Source organism: Phasianus colchicus, chromosome 4, assembly GCF_987193195.1.
Source record: "Phasianus colchicus chromosome 4, bPhaCol1.hap1.1, whole genome shotgun sequence".
Classification (NCBI taxonomy): Eukaryota; Metazoa; Chordata; class Aves; order Galliformes; family Phasianidae; genus Phasianus; species Phasianus colchicus.
In genome coordinates, this window is record NC_143439.1 from 50,125,697 (window position 1) to 50,142,973 (window position 17,277).

Genomic DNA, 17,277 nt, shown 5'->3' on the forward strand with positions numbered 1-17,277 from the left:
ACTATTAAAGAGTAATGACTAATTTGATCAGTAAGTATTCTGGAATTCCTCCCTGCAAATGGATGTTTTTAGACTAAGGGAGGAAATAAGAGCTGTGCAGCAGAGTACCTCCTTCTGGTTTTATCTGACAGTGTTACTGTGGTCAAAATCTGGTGAGGAGGTGCTTACAATTGACCTGTTTACCGTTTCACCTTGAGCTTTTTGTGTCACCTTGGAGGCGATGCGCGGTTTTGCTGCTGAAAGGAGCTCTTAAGTCTGTGTGCTTCCCCAGATTGCAAACTTTTGACTTTGCTGAAAGTGCAGTGTTTAGACATTGCAGAATCTAGTAGCCCATAGAGACTATCAGAGCCTTGATGAAACTGCAGTGCAGTGACCCCAGGAGCAGGACTGAGTGTGTGGCCCCAGTGGGGATACAGCAACCATAGACTCTCATCTTGCTGCATAATCAACATAGTCAGGAACACCCAGCATCTGTGCAAATGCAAACATAGCCTGTGCCTTCCCTCAGTCCTGTCTTTAGCTGACCAGGAGGAAAGTTTTTAGTGGGGAAATATGCATATATCCCTGGGGCCAGGGCTGGCCATGAGCATTCCCGGGAATGTGGCCAGATCTCTGGCTGGAGAATTGTGCAGCTGTGCATGCTGTTAGTATTTACATATGCATCAAAAGTGTGCTATTTGTGGTATTTGCAGGACTCAATTGAGTTTCAAAGAAGAAATTAAAGGGGTATAGAGGCAAAGGGTGTAGGGGAAGGTCAAAAGCATCTGCTCCTTTGCAGGAAGGTGAGGCTGATGTATTTAATCTATCCAGAAGGCTGTTCGGAGTCCTGCTCTGCACTAACCCGAATGAGTAGTTTAGCCCGAACCTTGCTGCTTGCCTGCTCCTTCCCAGCAAAGTGGGGAGAGAAGTGGAAAGGCAAAAGCAAGAAAACTGGTGGGTCAATACATGAAGCAAAACTGTGTGCACGTTTCCTCTTTGTACAGAATGACTCCATTAACTCTGCAAAGTGGTCTGGTGAGCTGCTTTCCTTGGCTCATCCATGTGTCACATCCAGCCCGTGGGGTTCTGGAACAGCCCTTATAAGGGCTGGGTTAGTGCTTCTGATGGGGTTATTGCCATCACTTGCCATTGTACATCTGTTCTCCTTTCTGCACGAAGATGAACTTTGTCATGTAACCATGCTTATCTGCTTCACATGAGTGTTGCTGACACAAAACCATAAAACCACAACATCTTGTCCTTGCTACATGCATGGAATATTTGTGATTAATGTGGCCTTGTAGTTACTTGAAAGCAGAGCATACGTTTAACATTTCTACAGCACATGCTTTAAGATTTGAAGTCCATGCCAAGAACAAACTCCAGGTGGACACAGCAATAGCTCAGGTTGTGCTTCAGATGCATCAGCATCTGCCTCTGTGACCCAGTGGCATTTTGCTGCTACTAAAGGAGTTCAGCTTGCACAGCTGTATTTCTGCTGAAGAGTTAATTTTTGTAAGATGCAGGCCTCTTTGCTAGGGGCTAAACTAGTCTCTTGTTTCAGAGACTCAGAAGAAAATCAATGGTTGCTCCTACCTCAGATTGCATGACCTCTCCTTTGGTTAAGCAGTTTCTTATTAAAAGCCTCATTTAAAATTCTTGAATACAAAGCTATAAGGTTGGTGGAATCTAACCTTCAGGTCCAAATGTGGTCCAAAATACATATATTCTGTCATATTTCATAGGGAGACCAGGAGCTGAGTTTCTTGTGTCCCATTTTAGTTGACCTCATTTTGGCCTGCTTCTGCACTTGCAGCAGAGAGAGCTGAGATCTGACCAGCTTACCTGTAGCACTTGTTGCTTGGCAGATGGGGTGCAAGACCTTTCCTGTGGCTTAGCAGAGGCTCTGGAAAAGCTGCTGCTGTCTCTTATCTTCACTCAAGACTGGAAAAATAGCCACTTGTTTGTGGAAAGCTTTATTTACAAAATAAAGTTTTGTAAATAATGAAGTACAAAATGTTTTCTGGTGTCATAATAGCAGCACTGTACAGTGGGTGTAAAGGGAGCCCTGGGGAAGGTCTTGGTTTGCAGCAGGTAGGTGAGATGGACTTACATTAGCACTGTTATCATGCTTCCTTACCATCTTTTCCAACTGTTACTGGCAGCAGAAGATGTAACAGCGGTTAGTGCAGAACATGGCTCAGCCATTTTTAGAAACTTGGGTATATTGTACTTCCACAAAGAAGTAAATGTCTTTCTACAATTATCAGCTGACCTTGCAAACCATGGATATAGCACTCATCTTTCCACGGGCATCATCGAGAGACTGGACCAAATCTTAGCTGGTTGGTTGGTTTGAGCAGCTGGGTTTTCACCCACCCGTCTCCCTTTTTAAACATTGTAAAATGGTTCCCTGAGGTTAACTATACTTTTTTAAAGTATATTTAAAAAAAAATAAGTTCAAGAAACAACCAAATAATAGCATACTTTTTTGTTATCACTTGTAAGAGATGGTGGTACTAAACAAGTACTTTGGCAAAAAATCCTGTATCATTTTCAGTGTAATTACTACTCGGTAAACTTTTTTAGAAGTTTTTTACAAAGTTCTAAGATTTTGTTGTAGTATGTAGTTGTAGTCTATAGGTATAGTTTCTGTAGATTCACTATAGGAAGATGTGTTTAAAAAAAAAAAAAAAAAAAGTTATATGGCAGATAGAATAGTGTGGGATGAAAAGGACCTCCATGATCATCTAGTTTCAACCTCCCTGCTATGTGCAGGGTCACCAACCACCAGACCAGGCTGCCCAGAGCCACATCCAGCCTGGCTTTGAATGCCTCCAGGGATGGGGCATCCACAACCTTCTTGGGCAACCTGTTCCAGTGTGTCATCACCCTCTCCAGGAAAAACTAATTCCTAATATCTAACCTAAACCTCCCGTCTTAGTTTAAAACCATTGCCCCTTGTCCTATCACTATCAACCCATGTAAATAGTATTTCCTCCTCCTGTTTATATGCTCCCTTCAAGTATTGGAAGGCCACAATGAGGTCTCCCTGGAGCCTTTTCTTCTCCAAGCTAAACAAGTCCAGTTCCCTCAACCTTTCTTTAGATGTACAGCTGTTAAGTCAGTAGAGGTGTATGAAAACACTCTATCTGATGGCTCTACTACAGAACCAGCCAAAATGGGAAACAAAGGAGAGTTTCATTATGCGATGCTCTATCTTGTGATGCTGCAGAGCTGTTGTCCATATGAGTTCCTTGTGACTTTCAATTTCTTCTGTATCTCTGTGGGGAAGGAAAAGAAAAAAAAACAACCCAAAAAACCTAACCAAACAAAACCATCAGCACCTTTTCCCCCAAATGAAAAAGCAGGGCTGAATCGTTTTCATTTCCAAAATGCAGTCTAGTTGCTCATTCCTACATATAAGCTGTATTCCTTCATTTAAAAAAAAAGTGCTGCTAATAATGTTAGAGTCTATTGTCTAGTTCATGGCATATTGAGATTTCAGATGCTTCTTTTTCACTACACCTAGACAAAAGGCTTTTAAAATTAAAAATAATTCTGAATTATGCTTCAGAAACAGTTTGTCTGCTTTCAGTCATTTCTAGTTTTAGAGAAATAAGTTGTGCAGAAGGCAAATCTGTTTACAAAGTTTTTTCCAAATCCTTTTAGGTGAAAAGGTGAAAGTCATCTTACGGTTTGAATTTTTATGCTCAGAATTTTAGTTATCTTGTTTTCATTTAGTATTTGTTTTCTGGATGCGTTTGTTATTTAGTAATCATGCAGTTTTATAACTCTGGATTCTTGTCTTCAGGCTGTGGTTTAGATTCTCATTCACCTCTTAGGGAATTCCACAACTTGGGAACATTGGTTTCACAAAAATAAAATTAAATAACTTTAAAAATCACCCCATGGGACTAAAACTCTGGAAGGTATCTCTCATTTGGGTATTTAGCCCCATCATATTATCCAGTTCAGACCTTTTTAGATAAAGATCCACTAGGTTATTGTAAGGTAATTTTATACCCTTTTGGAGGCTGTTCTTGGACTGTGTCTCTCTGATGTTAGGTATGTTCTAATTTCCAACCTAAATTTAGTAATGACTGCTTTAGATGCTCTTTCTTCTTGTGCCAGCATTAAAGTTTTTGTTGCTTCTCTCAGCCTTCATTTTGTTGTAAGCCAAGCTCTTAATATCCTTGTACAAGATAGAAATCTGTTACCTTGATTATTTTCCAATTTCCTGTGTTTTCCATTAATCCCTCTGGTGTGTGAAGGACCAGATGCTGCTGCGCTCTTTGGATGAAGTCCGGGCGTTACCTAGCACAATGGTGCCAGTGTTTTCCTAGCTGTAACCAGAGAACCAATTTGCCTTCCTCATGGATGCGTCCCACTGGAGGCTAAGCAGAGGTCAGTGCCCTGCTGATGTACCCAGGTCTCTTTCTTCCATAGTTTCCAAACACTTGCATTGTGGCTCAGCACTGACAGCAGAATTTCTTAGTGATCCCCTGAACAGACCTTCTGCTCTGTGTTATTTCACTTAATTACTTTCCTATTAGGCTTCAGCTTTCAGTTTTCCTTTCGGGGACTGCATCTTTTTCCTTGCAGAAGAGCTTCCACATTTTGTGTCAAGCAGATTTCAGTAACGCCTTTCATGACAAGGTCATTAATGACACCATTAATTGTAATTTTTTCATCATCCAGTAATTTCTATTCTTTCATATATTTGTATTTCCCTTTTTCCCCTGATTGTGGCAAAAGGTGACTAGAAGTTCCTCTTTTGCTTGCACTAAGCCATTTGTTTGGACCTTTCTTTGTGTTCCCTCTTGTTTACTCTTAAGGCAAATGTTTTGTGCTTCCCTCTGTGCATCAAAGTTCTTCACAATACCTTTTGATAATTGTCCATTCCCTAAGATCTTTGAAAAATACCATGAGAGAATTTGCCTTGCCTTGTCTGGGCTGCTGAAGTTTGTGTATCTGAGATCAAAATCACATATGAGGAAGGCCTGTGCTAATATCTTCTTATAGTCCTCCATTGCCACAGGTAAAAGAGAGAACTGTTGATGCTGTGGCTCTTTTGCATTGCTGACTGGGGATATAATCCACTGATTTAAATAAAAATAGGAATTGTAACTCTGGTGACAGGAGGAATCAATAATAAGATCTGAACATAATTTTTGCATTAGTGTTTCACTTTGAAGGTAGGAAGAGTAAAGGCTTCTTGAGATAGTGCCACAAGAAGTCAGAAGTTAGCTGTGTGAAGTGTGGTAGACCAGATGCTCCAGGGTAACCATTTAAAGAAACCCTGGTGCAGGCTTTGTGCTCTTATCACACTGCAGCTCTCCTACCCTTGCACTCTGGAAAGCAGCTGAGCTCAGTTTCACCTTGTGCTCAGCTTGTCTTTGGAAGACCTTTCAGTGATCCTGGGAGCAGCTTTGACTTGAAGCCCTGCTCTCCTGGTAGTGTTCTGCCATGCTTTTGCTCTGCAAAAGGGTGAAACACCATGAGCACAGCTGAGGTAACGTGGATGGAAATGGGCAAGCTGGATAAACTGTTGTGAAGTCATTCTCTTGTTTATGTTTCAGTACTTAATGGAGGACACCAAAATGAGAAATGTGATGGTTTTGTTTTTGTTTTCCCATTTGAACAGTTAATGAACTTTTTTAGATTAGCATATTCACCAGCTTGGAGAAAGTGTAGTGCATCTCATTAGTTAATTGAGAGCTGGCAAGCCTAGGAATGAAGACATTTTCAGGGGTTTCCAATCCTGCTTTGTCTCTACTTCTAAGTTTTGCATCCATTCTTAGAAGGACAGCAGCAACACTGTGTTTATTCGTACAGCATGCAGGAAAGATGGTGGGAATGATGAAATGCTGTAACAGAACAACAAGCTGGTTGTGCTTGAAAACTTCCCACAGAAAACAAAAGCATACAGGCATCTGCAACTTCAGAAGAAGTAAACATCTCTGATCTTGGTGTGAATGAGATTCCAAAATGACCATTACAAACTTGAATATTGCCCACTTATTTCAGCCTTTACTGGCAGAGCTGTGCTGGCTGATGCTAACTGCTGCTCTGTGTGAAAACATACTCTGCAGCAGGACCTGGCATGGGCTGTGCAGCTTGCTGGGATCCCCAACTTTGCACTGTACATGAACAAATGTACAAACATAACTGTACAAACAGTATGTTTGTATGTGTGTATGCAAACACACCTTCATTAATCTCAAAATAAGCCGTTAGATGCATAGTGTGAAAATTTGGGGATTTATTCTTCTTTCAGTGCCTGAGCTCTTTGCTGAAGCTGACCTATCGGTGCAGGGCATGTGTGTGGGTTCTGAAACAATGAAAGGCATTCTCTTTCCCGTTCCCAGCAAAATTATTTCCTGATATTCAAAGCCGTACTTTTAAAGGAAAGATTGTGCTTTTGTCAGAACATCACCCCAAGAGTATGAGAATGTGATTTCTCGAGTAGCCGTCCCTTGAGAAACTTCACACAGTGCTTCTTTCCTGCTGTGCAGCTGCTCATTACAGCTGCTGGATGATGGAGGGAGTCTCACTTGGGTGACTTCTGTCATTTCCAGTCTTTTGTCTTTTTTCTTATCCTTTTTCTTAGACTTGTGACAGTAGGTCTGCTGGCAGTCTGCTGTATAAGCTTTGGGTAGCCAGTATGCATGTATGTAGACCTATATTTGAATGCACACATAATGTTGCCTGTAGGGGTCCAGGGAAGGCCAAGGAATCAGTCAACACCCATTGCAAACCCTCATAACAAGCAGCATATGCAGGCAAATGTATACAAGTGATAACTGATAAAGGCTTAATGTTCATCAGAAGTGTGGAGATTAGATTGTTTATCCTACAGACTGTACTGAAGCAAACTTGACCTATCCATCCAGTATTTGAACATAACTCATAATATACTTTTTTTTTGAAAAAAAAAAAAAAAAAAGGAACACTTTTGTTCCCCACTGGTGTTGGAAGAGCAGAGTAAAGTGAACTCTTATACAGCAGTAATAAGAGCTGCAACAAGCTCTGTAAAGAAAATGGTAGTTTAAGGTGGCAGCCTGAGATGAAAGTTGGGGCAGCCTGCTTTGTGATGTGTATCCTTGGCTGCACTGGATGAATGGCTGCAAGGTTTGTCTTGCAGCTCTTAGGAAGGCCTTGGCATTGAGTAGGTAGTAGATAGATAGTTGTAAAATTCATTTAACTGCAAAGATGTAAAAGACACTACAAGGCATGAAAGAGAAGCCATGGGATTTCTTCTTTTCAGACTAAAATATTTTATGCTTAGTATTTTATTGGCTCAGACGCATTTTGATTGAGGTTTAGGGTTTGCAGTATGTTACTCTGGGCTGACCCCAACACATGCCGTGCATTTCTTGGTCGCTTGGGGATTTTGTTACTGTGGGAAAACTGACGCACTAATGTTGGACTACATTGTTGTAAAGACAAGAATGGTTTTCAGAAACAGATTCAAAGCAATTGACGTTGTGTGGCATGGATAAGTTTTGCTTCCATAGTAAATATAGAATATTGATAAATTTGTTGCTTATTGATTGCTGCATGATAATTAAAATGACAGTGTTGTTAAATTTCACCTGCTGTCTAACTGTATTTATAGCTAAAAGCAAATTCTGTCTTGCAGTGTTTTGTTCGGATGGCACTGTGGGCCGTATTAAGTTGCTGTATGACCTGAGACTTCTCTGTGCCTTCAAATTTATATAAGCTTATTAATGGAGGCCAAGCACTAATAATAAATTTATGCTGCATGTATAGCACAACAGTTCATCTACTCTGACAGCATGGCCATGAATAATTTATAAATGTAGTTAGCCTGAAATTTGTGAGGGTCATTAGCATTTTAATGAAAAAGATACAGCTGTTGTACTAAATCTGTGCTTTCCTCCTCCCCCAGCTGAGCATTTCGATCTGTGCTGGGAGCAGCTGACAGCGCGCGGGGATGTGCTGACGGCATTATGGGCAGGCGCTACCCAGGGGCTCACTATCGGCCAAGCAACTCATGTATGTATGCAATTGGTCTCATTTATTGGTCACTTGATTGCTTTTGAAGGCTAAGTTCATAAATTTTGAAGAAGTATTTATCAAAGGATGCTGACATATTGTAATCGATGCCAGCTCTCCTGTGTGTATACCCAAATGGTAAGTATACTGATTACTGTTCAAATTGCAGAGGTGTCTTTGAGAACTTTAAAAAACTTAACGGCTTGACTTGACTGAGCCTGCTGCATTGTGCTGTGTTTTGTGATCAAGGTCTCTAATTTCATTTATTGTAGCATTCAAAAACTTAGCTGCTGTTTCTCCTTGCTCCCAACTCAAGTTTTCAGTACCAGATACCTTTCAGATTGGCAAACAGCTTGAGCCATCACTGTGCACAATTGCTTTAACTGCTTACAACTTCCACTAACAGCTCCAGTTCAGACTATTTATGTACGTGAGGTCAATCTTATTCACACTGAATTTCCTCTGGATTGACCTCTGGATTATGTTTATGTTGGGTATTAATGTTCAGATATTGTGAACGCTAACACTGGGAGAATAAATGGCTGTTACAGCTTTGAGACATCTCTGGTGTCACCTGCAGATCTGTTTGAACCACTTGACATTATCTCTAGGTGCTAGCCTTTTAAGCCTGGCCTCCCAAGCATCCTGCAAGGCATGAAATCTACATCTCAGCCTAAGCTTGAAGTTCAGCTTTGAAATGATCCTTTGTAGCAACAGGTGGTAGGGTCTTTCCTATTTCTACCTACAATAAATGGCATTTAATTATTGCCAGAAGAGCCTACAATGTTTCTTGTTGTCTAATTTAACACCTGCAGGCAGTAAAGAACTGGCAAAGTTCAGAAATTTGCATCAGGAACAACTGATGTCAGAACTCCTTGTTTGAGGGCAAGGATACCAAAATATCTACTTCATTATAGCTTTATTCTTTTGTTTATCCAGGTCTTCCCTTCTCTTAACCTGTCACGGTTATTAAGTCTCACTTGTTTTCTTTTTTTGTTTTGCTGCTATATGATTTGTGCAACTTCCTGGTGCTTTGGGCATCCAGCAGTAAGAGCATTGAAACTGACCAGTCTTTGGAGAATTAGATTTCTGGTAGCAGGTTAGATCCTGGTGAAAGTACTAGTAAAATGTATCATTTTGCTTTTGCTTTCTTTGCATAAATAATGAGTAATGGCAGCATCTTAGTTGTTGTACTTCAGGAATCACAGTTGTTGCTATTAAAGGAAAAACTTTACCCTCACTTTCTGATGTTTATTGCGTAGTTTTAAGGAACTGGGGCAATTTTAAACCTTAATCAATGACTTTCTATTTTGTCTATAGATATGTGTATAGACATACTACTACTGTTCTGTAAATAAATAAAATCTGTGAGGGGAAGAATTAGGCCCATGTGGCATAGGGTACTTTTGGCTATTTATGACATTGACTGTTTTGTTGAATGATTTCATAACTTTTTGAATATAGAGCATTGCGTACTCTTGGAAGAGTAACAGAAGGTTTTATATGCAAAGAAACATAACAATTTAAATAGAAAACAGCTTATTTGAAGACCAGTGCTAGGAAACATAGTTGAAATGCAGATGCTGAAAGTACAGAAGAAACAAGATGTTTAAAATGTAGAACTGAAAGTAGTGAATTTAACAGGTACCTGCTAATTTTGACTTTTTAAACATCTAGCTAAAGAACAATGATGATGCCTGATTACTGGCCATGAAGAAAACAGTCTTGGGTGTATCCCTGGCTCTACTTGTCTTGACTTCATGCTCAACAGGGAGCCTCCCTCCTTGCTGTTCTGTTCTTGTTGTTTTTCTTGTGAAAATTATGGACATAAGACTGGAAAGTCTCCAGCATGGAGAAGCCTGACTTTGTAAACACTGTTCCCCTTCACAAATTTTCCTGAGCTTCGTTCATATTTTTATCTATTCTAATATTTACTCATATAACCACTTTTCTGTATTGGTTGCAGTAACTCTCCTGAAAAGACAGGAATTGTGTTATGTAGCTTCAAATTTACTTTCATACTATGGCTAAAATCTTGGTTCTGTGCACTCTGCTAAAGTCTTCTGTATAACTGGAAAAACTTTGTAATGGGATGTCTGCATATTCTGTCCTCAACATAATCTCATTTGCTCTACTTGCTTTAGTATTTTGTATGATACTGGAATCGAAGCAAAGAATTTTGTTGAAATTGGTTGCAGTTCCATTTGCTGTCCTGCATGCCCTCAAAGGCATGGGCAACGGTTTAAAACATAATTAAATGCACAGTAGTTATATTTTCTTATATTTTCTTTTGTTTTTTCAGAGGATAAGTGAGGAAAGGCAGGAATTTCTGGGCAGTAGTTTTGGTAGTCATTGACCTTTGGAGCATGCTGGGTGGAGGCACAGTCCCATGGTGGCAAGGACCTGCTTGCTTTTGCAGCTCTGTCTTCAGCCTTTGCTTCTGCAGAAGAGAGCACCATGTATGCCTTGCCCAAGTCACCATGGAGGGTAGAGGTGGAATTTTTTATCCAAACTGCTAGGCATACTTTATTTAAAAACTACTCAGACTAGTGTCCGTGTAAAATGATTTATTGATAACATTCTGCCAATACAATTAGTAGAGTTGAAAGAGATTATATTTCAGAAACTTCTGATGGAAAGCTTTTTGGCGGGAAATAACTTTTTAATGAAATATTCATAAATCAAGGATGAAAATGAAAGGAAACATCCTGTGGGATGGCCCTCCATGGGCTGTGGAGGGGAGATGTTTGGGTCTTGGTTCTTCTTGATTGTCTCCCATGATACAGCTCTTACAAACAATTCAAAATACTTGAGGGCAGAGGGAGCAGGATTGATTTCATAAACCTGGGATTTGGTTTTCCTTCAGTAATACTCAAAATCCTACTCTATTTCTCTTCAACTTTGCCAGGGAGTGCCCAGCTGCAGCCTTTTTTGCACTGAGGTGATCTCCCACTGCTAGTCTTCCAAAGGTATATTGCTGAATGAAAATACTGAAAAGCTTTAGCTTTGTTGCAGTAAAATAAGGAAATGGATGCTGCAATGACAACATAAATAGCAATAATACTCTGGATAAAACCTCAGGTTTACAGTCCTACAGCCAGCCTCAGCGATTACATCCCTATAGTGATGTACACAAGCTGGGATGAGAACTTCCCTGGATTGGCTTTGCACATTTGGTGTGGAGCACCTACTGAAACAATAGAAAACCACCCGAGGAAGGTAGCCTGACTGTAGGAAGTGTACAGTTCCTGGTAGGGGTGTCCTGGTACCACTCTGTGTGCAAAGACCTGCCATGTATGTCTTGGTATTTCCAGACCTTGGTCTAAAAAGCACTTGAGTGTCAAGTGTCACCTGAGTTCATGCTCAGGAAGGGCAGTTTTCATAACGTTGTTGAAAAGCCGCTCAGAATCATTGCTGAGATGTGGAAAAGCCAGAAATACTGACAATTAAAGGAGTAAAATTTACAGAAGCACTCAATGGTATATGCATTGCTCTCCCAGTTAATGCCTCTCTCATTTGACTTTCTACCATTCGTAGGAATCTGTCTGGAGACTTGCATGATAATTTTTTTGATGCCTCTTGAGAAGTCCTGACAAAACCTGAAGATGTTCTGGATCTCACAGATAGGAAGTTAGGTCTGCAGCACTGACCTCCTTTGACTTGGAGTCTACAGAGAGAGAGGTTCCTTTGTGAACCACATGGTGCCCTGGATGCATAGTGTCACTTCTGCTTTTTTGTTTCTTAGCATGGTTAAATACTATACTAAGTCACTGCAGTACACCTCTGGCAGTTCCATTTCTTTATAACAATAGAACTGTTCTAAAGGTGAAGGTTTTCTGTAGGACCACACGTTATGGAGTTGTATGCTGTGTGCTTGTCCCATCACAAGAACTTCAGTTCCCTTAGTGTAGAAGCGCCCTGTGACACTCAGTATGCGGGTAGTGACAGCACAAAAGAAAGCAGTATTTTGGTTAGCATATCGAGACCTTAAGACTCATTGAAATCCAGGCCAGTAATGCTACTAGCTTGTTCTTTTTCCACTCGTTTGAAGGCTTTTACAGCTAAGTTTGTTGAAACTGAGCACACTTTTAGTCATGCTTTAGAAGAATATAAATGTCAGTCAGAGCCGTTGCTTTTTTTATGTTCTCCTTCCACTTTATTATGGATTGATCCATTTAGTTTATGGGGATCATAAAGCAAGTACACTTTGATTTTATTTATGAGCATGTGTTTTGTTTTATATATGAGCTCTATGGGTAGAAGTTTCTCACTGCAGTACAACATTCTCAAGGAACTCTGCTTACTTCAATAGGCAAGATTAAAGTTATTCCTATATTCTAGTGCCATAATAACATTTAGGAGAGTTACTATAGGGTATGGCCCCCTAAACAATCTCTCAGATGTCTGACAGCTTTAGAAGAACTGCAACAATTTGTCCCATTAATATTTTGTTGAAGACAGTGTGTAGCCTTATTGGCAAATGTTGAGCCTGGCTGAAATTGTTCTTTGTATGATAAACTTTACTGTAGCTTGGCTTTTAACGGGAGAACAAATTATGAACTAGAAAAGTGGGTACATTTTCAGGTTTGGTGAAACCTCTGCTCTGAAATGCATTTCATTACTAAGAGCAAGGGAAATGTGGTAAGGATATATGAGCCTAACTTGAAGATGGTTTCAGCAGATGTATTTAACAATTACGTATATACGATGCAATAGCCTTGCTTAGGTGAGATACAGAATGTTTTTAATACATGGAACGGAATTCCACAAATCTGTAATTCTTTCTTTCTGATAGTCCATATCACCTTATTTTATGAAACCTGGTGATCAGTGCTCTTTTCTGTTAGTAAGACTTGGACTTCAATTTTGCTCACTTGTCTCAACTTACTGTTAGTGATTTGAAGTTATTTGCAAACATTATGATTGAAATGAGGAGTTTTGATTCTTCATATTTAGACTTTTGATATATCTATATTTTTATTCTTATCTCTTTTTGTATAGAGTTGCAGAGTCTTCTGAAATTGGCCCAATTAATTTAGTTTTCTGATTTATATTTTTAGAGCTCAATAGAAAGTACAATCTTGTGGTAATAGGAAAAAAAAATTCAAATGTATTTTGGGATCTCAGCATTGAGAACAGTGGTAATTGCTGGTTCAAAGCTATTACTGCCAGTCTGGGTAGTTTGAGGGTGAAAAATGTTTCTGGTTAACCTTGATAAGAACTTAATGTATAACTAGCTATAAACTTATTATCTGCAATTCAGGGGCCAGCTGAAGTTGTTGCAGGTGAAATCCTGAACCCAGGCCATCAGGAATTTAATTAGTAATGTGCATTAATTTAAAAAATTTGTTCAAAGAAGGGCAACAAAGCTGGTGAGGGATCTGGAGCACAGGCCTTATGAGGAGCGGCTCAGGGAGCTGAGATTGTTCAGTCTGGAGAAGAGGAGGCTCAGGGGAGACCTTATTGCTCTCTATAACTACCTGAAGGGAGGTGGTAGCGAGCTGGGGGTCGGCCTCTTCTCTCGTGTAACTGGTGATAGGACCAGAGGGAATGGTTTCAAGCTGCGCCAGGGAAGATTCAGGCTGGATATTAGGAAATACTACTTCTCTGAAAGGGTGGTCAGGCACTGGAATGGGCTGCCCAGGGAGGTGGTGGAGTCCCCTTCCCTGGAGGTGTTCAAGGAACGTTTGGATGTTGTGTTGAGGGATATGGTTTAGCGAGAACCATTGGCGATAGGTGGATGGTTGGACTGGATGATCTTGTAGGTCTTTTCCAACCTTAGTGATTCTGTGATTCTGTGAAAAAGAGAACCTGAAGTATTTCCATTCATATGCACATGATTAGAAGCTGATGGTGCTCACGTGTATGCAGTGCTGTTTGTAGGCTTTGTGGGAATGGCAAAGTGTTTGCAGGCTACAACACCAGGGCCACAAACAAGATGTGTGGGAGGTGGTTAATGATGATCATTCTTTAATTTTTTTTTTTGTTGTTCAGCACAACTTAGCTCATCCGTCTGATCTGGAAGTGTGTCAGTTTGTGGGGTTTTTTTTCCTTTCTTCCTTTTGTTAATAATGCTATGACCTATGCTCAGTCACATCTCTACTTTCACTGCCTGTCCCTCCTGACCAAAGGGCTTGGTGTTGGACTTGTGCCATTGGGAACAGTTGGAACACTGGTACTGGCAGTGGATGCTGCCAGTTCTTCAGCCCAGTCTGGGAATCAATCATCTCTTTAATAGTTTTACTTCCTGATTTAGGAGTTGTCAAATGATCCAAGTTACATTGATTTGGAGGTTGAAAATTTCCTGCTCTGAATTTGATCTGAATCACTGTAGATCAGTTTATGTGCTCAGCCTGTGACCACTGATTCTTTTGCACTGTTTAATGAAGCACCTGCATACTCTGTGTGTTCTACAGGGCATGTTGGTTACTTTGTTTCCCCAGAGACAGATTTATTGTAGCTTTCTTTTTTGTATGTTATCATGCTTCGGTTTTGGTAATTCCAATCGGATTTAACTGCATGTTGTTCAGCTTAAGGGTCAGTAAATGCTATTTTTGTGTGGCACTCAGTACTGAAGTTTCAGAATACAGAAGATTAAGTCTGTGTTGGTTTATTGATCTCAGCTTCAGAAACCTAAGTTACAATTTCTGAGTTTGTCTCCGAATAAGAGGAAATGAATGTGTGTTCATTCATGTAAGCTTGTTCTCTAGAGAAAAGCGTGCATTTAAACTAGAGCTCTTTGTAACTAACAAAGTCTGAGGTATGATCTTTATTGCAGAAACTGAGTGATAAATACATTGATTATTTTTTTTTAAAGAGAGACTATTAAGGCTCTGGGTTTTAATTTACAGACCAGGATTTTTAAAAAGACAGGTTTAGTTAGCAGATGTGACTATAACCACATAGCTCAGATGGCAGAAGGTCCTGATAGCAGTGCTTGCCGTAGCCAACTGATAATGCATGCTCTATCTCCTTGCAGTGACAGCACTGATTGCGCCTGCCAGACTCTTCTATTCTGTAGGGAGGGAGAGGGGGAGGGGCAATCCGATTAAAGGAAGAAAATTGAATTTGAAGAAGACTTGGTGTCTTGTTTTTGCAGTACTAAATGCAGGCTTAATCCTGATTGCATGCCATGGATATGCAGTATATAAATGAAAGTGCTGCTCTTTGTTTCTGCAAGTGGTAGCTCAACTCGGGAGCACTCAGCAGCATGAGTTTGCCCAGGGAGTCCACAGCACTGTGCTTCAGGCACTCAGACATATGCTGATTATTTACATCCGTCGGTCTTCATAAAATTATGAGGATGTGAGCAATAAATCTAGCATTTTTCTTGATACTATTTTTTTCTTTTTGTAGGTGTTAGAATCTGTCAGTGAGAGGCGTCTTGCCCTTAATTCTTGCTACATGAGGAATTTGACTGGAAGGATGGGAAGAGGAAGGGAAAAAAAAGACAAAAGGCAGTGCCAGAACTAATGTCAGGACTTTAAATTATCTTTTCCTTAAAAACAGTATTTAAAGATGGATCAGCGTTATGGGTTTCTGTTAATAAGAGCATCACAAGAACGTATACCACTGCCAGGCTGTTGGCGTCGTGGTTGGCTCTAACAGGAGAAGTGTGATTCTGAGGCAGCAGAGGCTGGCCACAAGCCTTGTGGGGAAGTGGGAGCAAGGTAGCAAGGACTGGAGGGGCGAGGACAGCCACCAGGGGGGGGCAGGGAAGGCAGCCCAGGGGATGCCCTGCTTCAGTGGTAGGCAGTAGGATACTTAATTTAAATTGGTTTTTTAACCTGGTATTTACTCTTTGAAACTCAAGGGTTAGCTAATACTGAGTTGGAATTGTTCTCTCCACCTGATCAGGCTTTACTGAGGTAAAGTCCATAGGACCTGAGGCCGCAGCCCTGCTGCTTCATTTTGTCACTGAATGTTTTGCCTTCAGCGGATATCCTTGCAGATAGGATTTCCTTGATGCAACTATAGAAACAGTTGCAGGTGTATAGAAATGCCCTGGCTTCCAGTGTATGCATTGTTTGTATCCAAAGCAAAGACCCTAAAGCAAAAATAGCTTGCCTCCAGAGAGATGGCCATGGCAGGACCCACGCAGGAGGCCGCTATCCAGTTGCTTGTTGGAATTCTCTCCTGTTGGATCTGCCCTGCAGAGTGTGCTCACTAGTTTCATGTGCTGGGTCTTATTCTGCAAGTTGTTCATGTGTTGATGTCTTTTGCAGGTTTATCTTACCAGTGCTGGGGTAGTTTTCTGGGTAAGCAAGTGAAGAATTACTGGGGGAGACCCCTGATTTTCTAACCTTTATTTGCCCTTGCAATAAGTTGTGTAAAACTGGAGACTACTGTAAAGCATAAATTAAGAAAAGTGATGTTTGTGTTAGTTTTAATTACTTGGTCTTGTTAGTATCTCTCATACTTTAATGCTTTTCAAATAGCTTTGAAAACTCCAGAGTTCATCACTGCTGTGTTACCAGTGTTTGTTTAGAATACTTAGCCTTTCAGGCTGAAATGTGGATTATTTTGTGTTTTCCTTTGTTTTTAATTCTTACATGATCCCTCTTTTCAGATTTCAAATTATAATCTATTTCCTGATGCATTGCTGACGCCCCCGTGAGCCATGTCAGAAGTACTTCCAGGTCAGATCCCCTTTAAAAGATTCTGCTTTGCAAATATATAAAACTTTCTCATTTTTCTTCTTCTTCCCAGGCCCATCTTTTGCTTTCATTCTGCATTTACAAATGAAAAAGAGCAAAACCTTTCATTTATTTTTGACACCACCTTTTTGAATAAACTCTCTGTTTGGTTTTTTAAAAATAATTCCTATACAAAAAAGCCTTATTATAGTTAAAGGCAAATCAGTCTAGCATTAATGTTGTTTTTTCTGTTTGTAATGGCAATTTCTGTCTCTTTCTTCAAGCTTAGTAAGGCTCATTACGTGATTGAGAAACATAAATAAAAGCCATTCAAGTAATAGTGTTATTTATATTATTGTTATGCTTAATGAATTGGGACTTCTTCCTGTTAAGTACATTATACTGGTGAAAGTGTATAGTTATACTTTCAATGTATGGAAGCATATTTCTGGGACTGATATCTTATGAATAGCAAGCCAGAATAATTAATGAATTGCTATGGTAGATCCTCAACCTACCAAAATGCTGTTTTAAAGCACTTTAATGTTGATAATCTCTTTTCTATTCTTGGTTCTGTACAAGAGTCCAGTCTTTTTCTTCTTCAGATGCCCTGTTTTCCTTGCTTATAACTTACTACTGT

The 17,277-nt window shown here is 40.1% G+C and overlaps 1 protein-coding gene across 18 annotated transcripts in view; it reads left to right on the forward strand.

Moving 5' to 3' along the window:
- The window catches only part of APBB2 (amyloid beta precursor protein binding family B member 2), a 166,852-nt gene that overhangs the window by 57,442 nt on the left and 92,133 nt on the right, over nucleotides 1–17,277 (forward strand). For 11 of the 18 annotated variants that reach the window (XM_090139517.1, XM_090139522.1, XM_090139512.1 and 8 more), the window contains one exon: nucleotides 7,895–8,001. In XM_090139517.1, the coding sequence (XP_089995643.1) occupies nucleotides 7,956–8,001 (46 nt within the window). In that variant the 5' untranslated portion in view covers nucleotides 7,895–7,955. Of the gene's footprint in view, nucleotides 1–4,253; nucleotides 4,387–7,894; nucleotides 8,002–16,570; nucleotides 16,641–17,277 lie in introns of all 18 variants that reach the window. The other 7 variants (XM_090139524.1, XM_090139527.1, XM_090139526.1 and 4 more) reach the window with 2 other exon arrangements.